Genomic DNA, 12,807 nt, shown 5'->3' with positions numbered 1-12,807 from the left:
GCGAAAAGAATGCAGGGATATGGGGAAGAAGCAGGGGACTAATTGAAGTGCTCTTTGAAAGAATCAGCACAGACTTGATTGCCTGAATGGCCTCTTCCTGTGCTACACTACTCCATTATTCTATATGCTGGAGGAGAGGGCCCTGAGTGACAGCTCCAACTCCCTCAGTATCATTAATGAGCCAAGCAGGTCTATCATACTGCAGGCTGGTCTGGTCTGTGAATCATATTACTGAGTTGGTCTCAGACGTCTGGCATGGTGTCAAAACACTTGGCCCCATAGTGACCTGCTGGCCTGCTCCTGAAGGAGGACAGTGATTGTTAGACAACCCACAAGCACAGGTATGAGTCCTTGCTGGTCAGACAACATATACCAGAACACCTTTGAGATATTTGGACGGTGGCTTTTCTAATATTTGTCAGTTCCGAAGAAGGGTCACTGACCCGAAACGTTAACTCTGCTTCTCTTTCCACAGATGCTGCCAGACCTGCTGAGTGAATCCAGCATTTCTTGTTTTTATACCAGAACACCTCATGAGTGCCAATGAGCAGAACTCACTATACAACATGTGTGGGTCCTGACACCATTCTCCTTAGTACAGTGTTAGTGTCTAATAAGTTCTGTTAATGGATGTTAAATACAAAGTAGTTGAAGGTAATAGGGTGAACAGTTGTTGGGTGTTGATTAGTTAATTGCACTCAGATGTTTATATAAAGAACAGCCAGTCAGCACTGGCTAGCTGTTGTTAGGAGGGGAGAAGTAAGCTCTGTGACGAGCAATAAACAGTCTCCACCAAAGCATCCTAGTCTCAGTGTCTTCTTCACAAACAGGCTTGCAAGTTTCTCTAACACACAGCACAGATATACACCATATGCCATCACGCTCTGTTTCCATCAGTTGGAGGTGCTTTGTATCAGCAGCAGCTGTTGGTCTCTCTGCCACCGAACTAGGGTAAACATTGATCCCTGGATCCATGAAAGCGCATTCCCTTGAACCTGCCGGCAGCTGGCAACTTCCAACAGCTGTTGTCCTGTCCTAAGCCTCGCCAACATTATGCCTATAATGTAGAAAAATGTTCCAAGGCACTTTTACAGTGGCATGATCAGAGAAAAAGTTACAAGAAGCCAAAGTAGTAGATATTAGAAGGGTGACCAAAGGTTTGGTCAAAGAAGTGGGTTCTGAAGGAGGTGAGGGAGCTGGAAAGGCACAAAGATTTAGGGAGAGAATTGCTGAACTTTGGGCCAGGACGACTGAAGGCTCAGCAATCAATGGTGGGGCAAAGAAAACAGGCGTTGGGCAAGAGGGCAGAGTTGGAGTTCTTGGGTGGTTACAGGACTGCAGAAGGTTACAGAGATAGAGGGATTTATTTATCATGAAGGGATTTAAACATGAGGACAAGAATTTTAAATTGGGAGACCAGAAGCCAATGTAGGTTAGCAAAGACTCGGGTGATTGTGAACAGGACTTGGTGCGAGTTAGCATATGGGTAATAGAGCTCAGAACTGCTTTATGAGCAACATGATGGACATATGCCCTCAGTGTGGTGGAAGGACCTGCACAAGGCAGCTCACAACATGCCTGCTAGCTGGAGCTTCTAAACATACAAGTGAAATATTGTATGTCAAATCTTACTGGTCATGAACCGAGTAATGCAGGAACTGATTGGCAAATTGGCTGCTATGTTTCCCTAAATTACAACAGAGTATAGTTTACAAGTACTCCATCAGCTATGAAACGCTTTGCGATGTCTTGAGGTTGTGAAAGGCACTATATAAATGCAAGTTTTTCCATTGTGACGTAACGGCCTTACAATGCTTGTAATGGAACTAAATTCAGATCATAAAACAAATCAACAAAATGATTTAGAGCGCTGTATTGAAAATAATTAAGTATCATTGTAATGGTAAAACACATTAATATGGGTCAGGCCACTTGACACACAATCCTATCTACATCATTTCACAAAAAGTAGAAAATGGTGAAAGATAAAACAGAGCAGGAGCACAATGAAATCTGAGCAGTGCCGAGACCCTCAGGGCAACAAATTTAACACTCAAACCAGCCAGATGGGAAAATCATCGCTGCTTCATTCAGAAAACACACGATTTAAAAGAACTCAACCAACTCCTGATCACAGAGTTTGGCTCCTAAATGTTTACCAGTAACTGCAAAAATGCAGCAGGCTGCCCTTCGCACTAAAAGCTGTGAAGTCAATCATAAATCATCTCCAGTGGGATATGCAGCATCTAACCGAGTCACATCGGATCCAAGGAATGTGGTCGCCGTAGAAAGCTCGATTACTTGTAGCGTCACTCAGAAAGTTCTGGCTTAAAAGGAGTTAAGCTGACTTGATCCATTTTATATGCTGTTCAGTTGGCCAGACAATATCGTAGTGCAGGAACAATCCCTCGAGGCCCAGCAGCAGCTCCTCAAACTTAGCTCAGCCTCTTTGGAATCCAGCACTTTATTTCACTGCAAACAAAACCTCTTTTGTTCGACCTCCCACAATCCAGCTGAACAAGAGACCCAAATTGGCTAGAATCGGTTCCAATAGGGAGACGAGGGATATTTGGATGAACTGCTCATCAACCCCCCATCGACAGGGTACATCCTCATCTCCCTAAAGGTCCAACACAGCATTAAAACGCCACAAAACAAGTCAAGAGAATTTCCTGCCTGCGCGGCTAATTATTTTAGCCGCTTCAAAAAAAGCGCCTCATTCCAGCTCTTGCTGGTTTCACTGTCAAGGCTAGAAATCCGTTGAAAGGGCACCCAGTCCAAGGGTCAGATTCAAACGGAAGCAAAACCATGATCTGAATTCTAATTGCTCAAATTCCCAACGGCACAAAAATTCACACAGCTTTACTAACTTAACAGGACAGCAATCTGCTTCTTATTTAAGAAACTGTTTCTCCTTCAGTTCGGTTTGTCATTTCCAAACCAGAAGCAGTCAGGACATTTACACAAAGGCCTGATTTCAAACAATTTATATATTTTTTCTACACACGCGATAAGATGCAGATTGCAGAGGCCACTGTGTCTATCATAGTTCATCTGTTTGGAAAGGCACCATCATCCCCCGCCCCCATCCAACTGCTTCTTAAACGATTCCCGGAATTTCACTTCCTCTCTCATTCACCCAGACGTTCAATCCATACGTTGATCATTTTATCACCAAGGCTGCCTCCCCCTCCGCATCAGCCCATCTACTGCTGAAACTTTCATCCACGCCTTTGTTCCCTCGAGATTTCACTATTCCAATGCTCAGTTGGCCATTCCCCCACTCACCACCCTCTGTAAACTTGAGCTCAACCAAAACTCTGCTGCCTGCCTCTTAACTTGCGCCTAGGACTGTTCACTCACCATCCCTGTGCTTGCTGACCCATATTGGCTCCTGATCATCAGGCAACGCCTCGATTTTGAAATTCCCATTCTGGTTTTCACATCCCTCCATAGATTGGAAGGGTTGAGGCTATCCACCTCTTCCAGCCCTACAACCCTCCAAAATACTTGCACCCCTCAGATTCTGGCTTCTCGCGTATCCACAATTTTCATGACTCTACTATTTTATCACTCTACCTCAGCCCTAAGCTCTGGAATTCCCTCCTGAACCTATTCACCTCCACGGAGACTAGTGAGGGATCATACCTACACTTGTGGGTTGTCTAACAACCAACCAAATTGCTATCCTTTTTCAGGAGTAGGTCAGCAGGTCACTACAGACAGGGCCAAGCATTTGACACCAAGGCAGATTCAGTAATCTGGTCCCAGGCCAGGCCGACCTGCAGTATGAGAGGCCAGCCTACGTGGCTCATTAATGAAACCTAGGAGATGGAAGCTTTTACTGGGAGCTCTCTCCGCCACCATATCAATGCAAGTTGTTGTAACCCTTGCCCTTCACCGGAATAGCCTCCCTAAACCTCTCCACATCTCTCTCCCCCTTTAAGACTCTCCTTAAATTTACCCCTTTGACCAAGCTTTCGGTCGCCCATTTTAAGAGCTACCTTATGTGGCTCAGTCCCAAATTTTGTTTGATAATGCTCCTGTAAAGCACGATGGCATGTTTTACTAAGTTAAAGGGACTATATAATGGAAGTTGTTGTTCTCATAAGGGGCACTGTGGGTTAGGCACTAGCCTTTCACATCTGGGATCAGAGTGCAAAGCCAGCCTAGTTTGGTCGGATGAGAGGCTCCTCTGTTTTTCTATCATGGCTTCTTGTGAAAAGAGTTCTGAATGACCATACACCAGCTGTAAGGAACCACTCCACATCTGGCACCAACCGGACTGGCCCTGATGTGGCACCAACGGGAAATCGTTCTTACTCAGATGTAAGTCAATTAAAATGGCCAAGCCGATGCAAAATAAGGTGGTCCTCTGAGTCTGGGGCAGAGTGGTGTTGTCGCAGCTGATGGAGAGCGCTTTACTCTGCTTCTGGCTGAGTATATACCACACCTGGGAGTGTCTGATGGGAACATGGATGCCTGAAATGGAAATGTTCCATTTCCCAGTGTTAATATTGCTGAGCACAATTTCCAGCTCCCCCCACATCCCCTCAAGAAGAATTCTAGTTCAAGTACTGTGCTGTCTTTGACTTCATTCATCACACACAAACCAGTAATGAATCAGAGCTGTTTAATACATTGCTGCCAGGATACTTTACTCGACATCTAGATACATTTCTAGCTTTTATCAAACCTTTATTAACTTTCCAACCACCACTCTCTAACCAGAAATAAGACATCAATTCCTTAATTTAAGGTTGATAAGGTACAGAAGCTTAATGGTCCTGGTACTAGACCGACAACCCAGAGGTCATGAGTTCAAATCCCAATATGGCAAAGTATAAATATGAATTCAATATATCTTAGAATTTGAGGGCTGACAGCAAAACAAGTAACGGTGACAAACTGCTGGATTGTCAAACATCCAACTGCATCACTAATGCCCTTCAGGGGAAGGAACCTGCCATCCTTATTCAATCTAACCTACATGGGACTGTAGTCCCACATTACATAGTTGGTTCAGAGTCCTCATGGCAACGATGGATGGGAAAATAATTGTTGCCCACAATTTACAACAGCGACTGCACGTTAAAAGAATGTTACTGGCTGTCAGCCCCTTTGGGATGTCCTGAGATCGTGATATATTTCCATCAAAAAGCTGCTGAGGCTGGGGGCCACTGGAAAATTTCAATAATCAGATGGATAGATTGTAGTAGGATATTAAGAAGGAACGATGTAAGTACAATGCAGATCAGCCATGATTTAATTGAACAACAGAACAGGGTTAAGGTGCTGAATGGTCTACTCCTGACCTTGTGTTCCTACCTCCCAAATGCAAGTCTTTCCTTTTTAAAAAAATCATATTTGGCAAATATGACATCTGAAGGATGGAAGGATGCATTAAAGATTTTTCAGAAGGTGGCGTCAGTTGCCATGTGCTGTTTGAAGGTTCTAGATTTGACATAATTTGGAAATCTTCAAATATAATAATGGAAGCTTTGCATTAGAATTAAATCTTTGTCTTTTTATACCAAAGTGTGGCACAAACGCACAGGTACTACAGAGAGTATTGAAATCCCCAGAGACCATTTTCATCCATTCTACTGACACTGGGACTAGTCAGGGTTAATTCCATGAAGCAGAGTGAGGTAATACTGGACTGAGCCACATGGAATCAGTCTTCTTGTTTCATGCCAATAGCTCAAGAATCGAGACAACTCAGCCCTGCTGTCTCCAAAACATCACAAACCATTCATCAAACATGCCACATCAAAAAACAATATTAAAAAGTACTTTGCACTTTGCTGTACTTATATTGGAGCAAAGAAACTAAATCAGGTCAGTCTGCTGGGCAATATTTATCCCTCAACCATCACTAAAACAGATGATCTGGTCATTACCACATTGTTGTTTGTGGGGGCTTGCTGTGCACAAATTGGCTGTCACGTTTCCTACATTAAAACAGTGACTACACTTCAAAAGTACTTCTTTGGCTGTAAAGCGTTTCTGAAAATCCTGAGTTTGTGAAAGGTATATGCAAGTTCCTTCTTTCCTAATAGCTCAACTTGTATGAATGAAAGAAATGATCTAACTGTAGCCTAGATGTCAGTGCACTTGTGGCAATATGTCTGTCTGCCAATCATAAGCTGCACAAGAGTAACCCATTCAGTGACAATGAACCAAATAGCCGACTATGAGTGAAAATGGGGATTCACTACAATCTGGCACAGGTCACACGCTACTGGAGTTTTCCAATATGGTCACAGATAGAAGTTTTATCATTACCTCAAGGGCAATGCGCAGTCCAACTCCTAATTTTAAGAAATATTTCAGAAGACAGCCATTGGGCATACACCATTGGCGACTGCCTACTTTTGCTTAGGTGTGCATTTCTCACTGTGCCCCACAACCACCTCCTCCCAAAGCAGAAACAATGGGCAGGATTTCCAGTGGCCAAAGGGTACTTGTGGGGTGGGGGTGGGGGGGAGTGGAGAACTGAGGCAGACGGGCACATGCCAATTTGCTGGCACCATCCCTCCCCCGAGCCATTTTCAGGAAGGCCGTATTGGGTGTGGAACAGTGATCTGCTCACAAATGATGGGTGACTTGTTAAGGAAATTAAAAGGCTAATAAAGGCCATAATAGAGGCCAACTACAGGAATTTTCCAGTCGGCATGCGGGCCCTACTATGCCGTCGGGAGAACAGTAACTGCCGGGAGGGTTTCCCCTCCACAATGGTGGTTAAGCGGCTGGGGCCATTTTTTATTTCAAATATTACAAAACTAGAAGTGCTGAGGGAATGCTTCAAGATGGAGATGCCCACTCTCTGCCTTATCTGCAATGGAAGGCTGCAGTTCTTTCTGTACTGGAGGGCCTCCAATTGGCCCTCCAGCTTTGAGAGCCCACCCACCGTCCTTAATTGGACGGTGAGTGTGGCCTCTGGCCATTAATTGGCCAATCCAGCCAAAAATTGATGTCGGGTGACTTATCCCGACATGGTGCGGAGTTGAGACCTGCATTTGACTCTGATGCATCCAACTCAGAGGGAAGAAAATATTCCCGACGGATGAGCAGTACAACACAGTCCTTTGTAACAGCGTGCAAGGAAAGCTATTAAAATGGCAGGAGCAGCTGCTCAAGCATCTAACAGCTGTCTTACTACAGGATAACAGATGATTATTATTTGATTTTCACGGCTGTGAAAAAACATCAAACTTTTCGCCACAGAGCTCAGCTCCAGCAGGTTGGGCACTACGAATGGAGATCGGACAGCAACTGTGGGTTGTCTTGTGCTGTGGCCATTTTCTTTAATAAAAAGGGGTCAGGATAATACTTCACGACACGTAATCTTCAAATCTTCTAAACCAGTTTACGACCGCCCTGTTCTAAAGAAAACTGCTGGATTCAGCTGGTATCTGTAAAAGTGACCATGAAGCTGTCAGATTACCCTAAAAACCCAACTGGTGCACTAATGTCCTTCAGGGACGGAAATCAGCCATCCTTACCTGGTCTGTATATGTAACTCCACAGTACCCGAGTCTGTGCATCAGATCCCTGTGGTTTTTGTTTTCAGAGGAAACAAACATCATAAAATCAACCCAGGTAGGGATAGGGAGAGGCAATGTAGACTAAACTTACTGTTCCAAAGAGTGTGTAGGGACAGGGACCTGGGAGTTTATGTGCATAGATTTTATTTATTTTTTATTTAGAGATACAGCAATGAAACAGGCCCTTCAGCCCACCGAGTCTGTGCTGACCATCAACCAGCCATTTATACTAATCCTACATTAATCCCATATTCCTACCACATCCCCAACTTCCATCGATTCTCCTACCACCTACCTATACTAGGGGCAATTTACAATGGCCAATTTACCTATCAACCTGCAAGTCTTCGGCTGTGGGAGGAAACCGGAGCACCCAGCGAAAACCCACGCGGTCACAGGGAGAACTTGCAAACTCCGCACAGGCAGTACCCAGAATCGAACCCGGGTCGCTGGAGCTGTGAGGCTGTGGTGCTAACCACTGCGCCACTGTGCCGCCCTTTGATGGTGGCAGGACATATCGAGAGAGTAGTTAGCAAAGCACATGGGATCTTGGGCTTCATAAAGAGGCATTGAGTACAAAAGCAGGGAGGTTTTGCTGAGCCTTTAGAAAGCTCTGGCCACAATGGAGTATTGCGTCCAGGTCTGGTCAACACACTTTAGGAAGGATGTGAGTATCCTTAAGGGGGTGAGGAGGAGATTTACCAGAATAGTTCCAGGGTTGTGGGATTTTAGCTATGAGGTTAGGTTGGAGAAGCTGGGGTTATTCTCCTTGGAGCAAAGGGGGTTGAGGGGAGGTTTGATAGAGGTGTACAAGATTCTGTTAGGTTTGGAGAGGGCAGACAAAGAAAAACTGTTTCAATTAGGACGAGGAGACTCAAATTTAAGGTTTTGGGCAACAAATATAGGGGGGATGTGAGTAAGAACTGTTTACACAGCGAGTGGCAGTGACCTGGAACTGGCTGCCTACGAGGGTGTGGAAGCAGAGACAATGAATGATTTCAAAAGGAAATTGGATGGGCACTTGAGGGAAATAAACGTACAGAGCTATGGGGATGGAGCCAGGGAGTGGGACTGAATGGATTGTTCTACAGAGAGCTGGCATGGAATCAATGGGCTGAATGGGCTCCTTCTGTGCCATTATGACGATTACTCTGTGCTGCACTGCAGTGTCAGCTTGAATCATGTGGGCCAGTATCTGGATGGGGCTTGAACACACAACCTTGTGACTCAGAGGCGAGAGTGCCACCGCTGAGCTAAAGCAGACACAAGTATAGGACTGGCAGGATGCATCAAAAGTAGGGGCTCAGCTATCCACCGACAACAGGTATTCCTCACAGCCAACTTCAGTCCCAGCCGTTCGACACGGCTCGCAGCCAAGTGTGGACTTTGGGAACCTAGATAGCATTAATCCAAATATCTCAGTATAGAAATACCTTGGGACTCGAGCATAAGCTCCACACTCGCCTCACTGGTTAAGTCAGTGAGAGGTTACAGACCATGAAGAATCCCAAGTCTGCAGTATTTTAACTCATCTGGGCTGGGCTGCTGGAGGTGCTACAGCTGGTGCCAGTTTCCCTGAGGTTTGAGACACCTCTGCAGCTTTCCTTGCTGGAAACACCTGTGTGCGCACTTCAGGTGAGAATGGGTGCAGGTAGGGCTACCTGGGCTCACCTGTGACGAGGTACCATAGGTTAGTGGCACCCTAGGAACTGTACCCCAACAAGGGGGAGGTAACATTAACTTTGGGTGATGGTGTAAAATGAGAAATTGACTGGGCAAGGTGTATACTAGCCAGCCAATCAGATATCACCCATTCCACATGCTTGCCCCAAGATAAAATGACCCGCAAGGAATTTAACTTCTTCACGAGTTGGGGGACTGGGGAAAATGAAGGGACCCGGTGGGGGGAAAAGCAAATCGTGTGATACTGAGACCAGGAAGGTGTGCGGTGCGATTCCTCGGCTGTACTGTGTTGGCCAAAAACTTGGCTTGAAGTTGAGCTGCCAATTCTTCAAAACAAGCCAACTTCATTACACTTCTCTGATAATGCAACATCTGGAATTAATGCTCGCTTCCTTGTCGCAGCAGAGAGAGATGATAGGAGGAGACCATTCAGCCCCTCGAGCCTGCTCCACCATTCAATGAAATCATGCCTCAGCTCTACACTCCAACACGACACTACTTACCCTTCTTTGATAAATATCCTTTGATACCCTAAACCAACAAAAATCCATCAATCTCAGTCTTGAAAGCTCAACTGACCCCCTGCATCTGCAGCACATGTGCAGTGGGGTGCGGGGCTGGGGGAGGAAGAGAGTTCCAGATTTCCGCTACTCTTTAGTGTGAAAGAAGTGCTTCCTGATTTCACTCCTAAATGGCCAGGCTCCAATGTTAAGATTATATAATCATAGAATGATACTGCACAGTAGGAGCCCATTCAGCCCACTGCTCACATGCTAGCTCTTTGAAGGAGCTTTCCAATGAGTCCCACTCCCCTGTCCAATAGATCCACAAATTTTCCCCTTTCAAGTATTTATCCAATACCTTTTTAAAAGTTATTTTCGAATGTTTCCATGCCCCTTCAGGCAGTGCATTTTAGACCATAACTCCATGTGTAATTTATTTTCCCTCTGCTTCTTTTGCCAATCACCTTAAATCTGTGTCCTCTGGTTACCAACCCTCCTGCCAGTGCAAACTGTTTCTTCTTACTGAATTATCAAGCAAAACCCCTCACAATTTTGAAAAGCTCCATCAAATCGCCCTTACCCTTCTCTGCTCGAAGGAGAACAATCCCAGTTTCTCGAGTCTCTCCAAGTAACTTAAGTCTTTCACCTCTGGTACCATTCTGATAAATCTCCTTCGCACCCTCTCTAAGGCCTTGACATCCTTCCTAAACTGTAGTTTCCCCCCTTGCTCTGGATTCCCTCACCAGAGGAAATCATTTTTCTGTATCTAATCTATCGAATCCTTTTATCATTTTAAACACCGCAGTTAGATCACCCATTAGTCTTCTACACTCATGGAGATACAAGCCAAATTGATGTAACCTGTCCTCATAATACAACTCTTAAGAACATTAGCTTGCGCTGCATCCACTCTGAGGCCACTCAATCCTTTCTGAGGGTTCAGTGCCCATAACTAAATGTGGTACTCCAGGTGGGGGCCTGACCAGGGCTCTGTAGAAATGAAGCATAACTTCCTCCCCTTTGTAATCCAGCTAACTTGACCTAAAGAGACAGTAGATGTTTCTATATTGCAGGAAGACCCGTGTCAGTGGCGGCAGTTTCTGACGCATTGATCTTCTGTAGCTGGGGGTTGACCAAAAGGCAAACTTGGCGAGATTTCCTCAGCCATAGCTAAAGACAAACTAGAAAAAGGGCAGATCCATAGACACAATGATGCCTTTCAATAAAACAGTGAAAATAAAAGACCTCAAATTGAAAATAACCATTATTCAGCATCACTGCCATGCAGATATTGTATTAGACCTGACTGTCAGATGCTGTGCATGTCTTTTACCTGACACCAAACAGGTCTAACAGGTATTGTACATCTCTTACCTGGCACCAATCAGGTCCAGCAGATGCTGCCAGCGGTCATCGACCTTGCCCAGTTTGTATTCTATCTCAGAAGCTTTGCTCTCGTGACTTGCTCGGACCAGTCTCTGGCCCATCTGCTGTAGCTGCATCTTGTTCTCTCTCGCTGCTGTGATTTCCTCCTGATAGTCCTGTGGAGAATGTAGGAGAGTCCTATTAGAGATTTGCATTCTGCTGACGACAATCAATCAGGCAGCGTTTAACTCAACGCAGTTGGGAGAGAGAAGGCGTTCGAATGCCAGAAAATTGGGCTGAATCAGCAGGTTTGACTGGCTAAAGTCCAGCTCATCTTCAAGTTCTGCCCCTTTTGTGAGGTTGCCTTGCACCACACAGAATTCCCAAGGATCCTGTGCTTGGAATTGAATTGGCTAGAGAGGGAGAAATTTTCAGCTTCACCCCCAGAGCAGTAACCTGACGGAGGAGATTGTCCTTCCTTTGTAGAACCTGTCCCATTCCCACTCCATTGACGTCAATGGGATAGAACGCAGGCTGGTTCTATAACAGGCTGGCGATCCATTTCACCAGGTTAGTACCCAGGGGACACAGATAAAAATGACACCTAATGCAATCAGCTGGGATGACCTTGGGGCATCTGCTTCCTCCATCCAGTCAGCCCCTCCCCATGCAGAGTGCATCCACGTTCTGTGCACACACAAACCCCAAATGCCATGGTTTCGAGTTCTTCCTTTTCCCCCCTTCTCTTTGCCCCCAAGTTAATATTAAAGTGACTGCCAGTAGAGACAGCTATCAGGCAGAATGTTGATTTTGATTACAAAAGAAGGAGAAAGTAACTTACTCCCAAATGTTCTGACACTCAGCCCCCTCTCCTTCCCCATTTTGGGCCCAGACAGGGCCTGCTCCGCAGTTTAAAGCTCAGTTTTAAAATACTGCGTAGTTTCGAACTAGCACACGCCAGACTGTTTCTCAATTTGTGCAAAGCTTACAGATTTTGATCTGATGATGCAGTCATTTCTTTAATATAAAGAAATCTGAATAATTTGAAGATCACATGGGAAATATAGTGCTTGCACCTCAGCATTTAAAAGGAAAATGTGGGCCTGTGTGTTCTAAATAACGAGATTTAATAAACACTCCAAAAGCACCTTAGATAGAGTTTCAGAATTTACCTTCTTCAGTTTCTCAATCATCTCCTCGATGCTGATGTCTCCATTCTGTGACACTTTGCTTTCCATTAGGGTCAGCCACTCACACAGCTCCTTGTTCTTCTCATTGAACAGTGCCCACTCATTCAGTTTCTCTGTTACCAGCTGTCTGCGTAATGAGACCTAGGGATTTATAACAGTGGGAAGATCACATTTATTCACATTACAAAAAAAAACACAATGCGCATGAAATATTAATTTATCAATATAATATTCCGCTAACAGGACGCAATTCAACACTGAACTAGCAAAACAAAGCTCCCGTACCTACAAACATAAACTACCTACGTTATTGAATTCAAGATTCAACTTGCATCATTTTGTTTGACATTCTGCCAAGTTTATTCCAGGAACTCAACCGGGCCACTGACATAAATGCCTTGAGCAAAGCCGCAGTATTCTGCAGCAACTGGCTCACCTCCTGACTCCCCAAAGCCTCTTGACCACCTACAAGGCATAGGTCAGGAGGATGACTGAATACTCTTCAAAGGCCTGGAT

The 12,807-nt window shown here is 45.0% G+C and overlaps 1 protein-coding gene across 15 annotated transcripts in view; it reads right to left on the bottom strand.

Moving 5' to 3' along the window:
* The window catches only part of LOC137376257 (nesprin-1-like), a 500,292-nt gene that overhangs the window by 62,790 nt on the left and 424,695 nt on the right, over positions 1-12,807 (bottom strand). For all 15 annotated transcript variants that reach the window (XM_068044441.1, XM_068044433.1, XM_068044435.1 and 12 more), the window contains 2 exons: positions 12,274-12,432; positions 11,111-11,277 (listed from right to left, as the gene is read on the bottom strand). In XM_068044441.1, the coding sequence (XP_067900542.1) occupies positions 11,111-11,277; positions 12,274-12,432 (326 nt within the window). The remainder of the gene's footprint in view (positions 1-11,110; positions 11,278-12,273; positions 12,433-12,807) is intronic.

Source organism: Heterodontus francisci, chromosome 13 (genome assembly GCF_036365525.1).
Source record: "Heterodontus francisci isolate sHetFra1 chromosome 13, sHetFra1.hap1, whole genome shotgun sequence".
Classification (NCBI taxonomy): domain Eukaryota; kingdom Metazoa; phylum Chordata; class Chondrichthyes; order Heterodontiformes; family Heterodontidae; genus Heterodontus; species Heterodontus francisci.
Note: the sequence above shows the minus strand (reverse complement) of the source record. Positions and strands in the feature narration are given on the sequence as shown.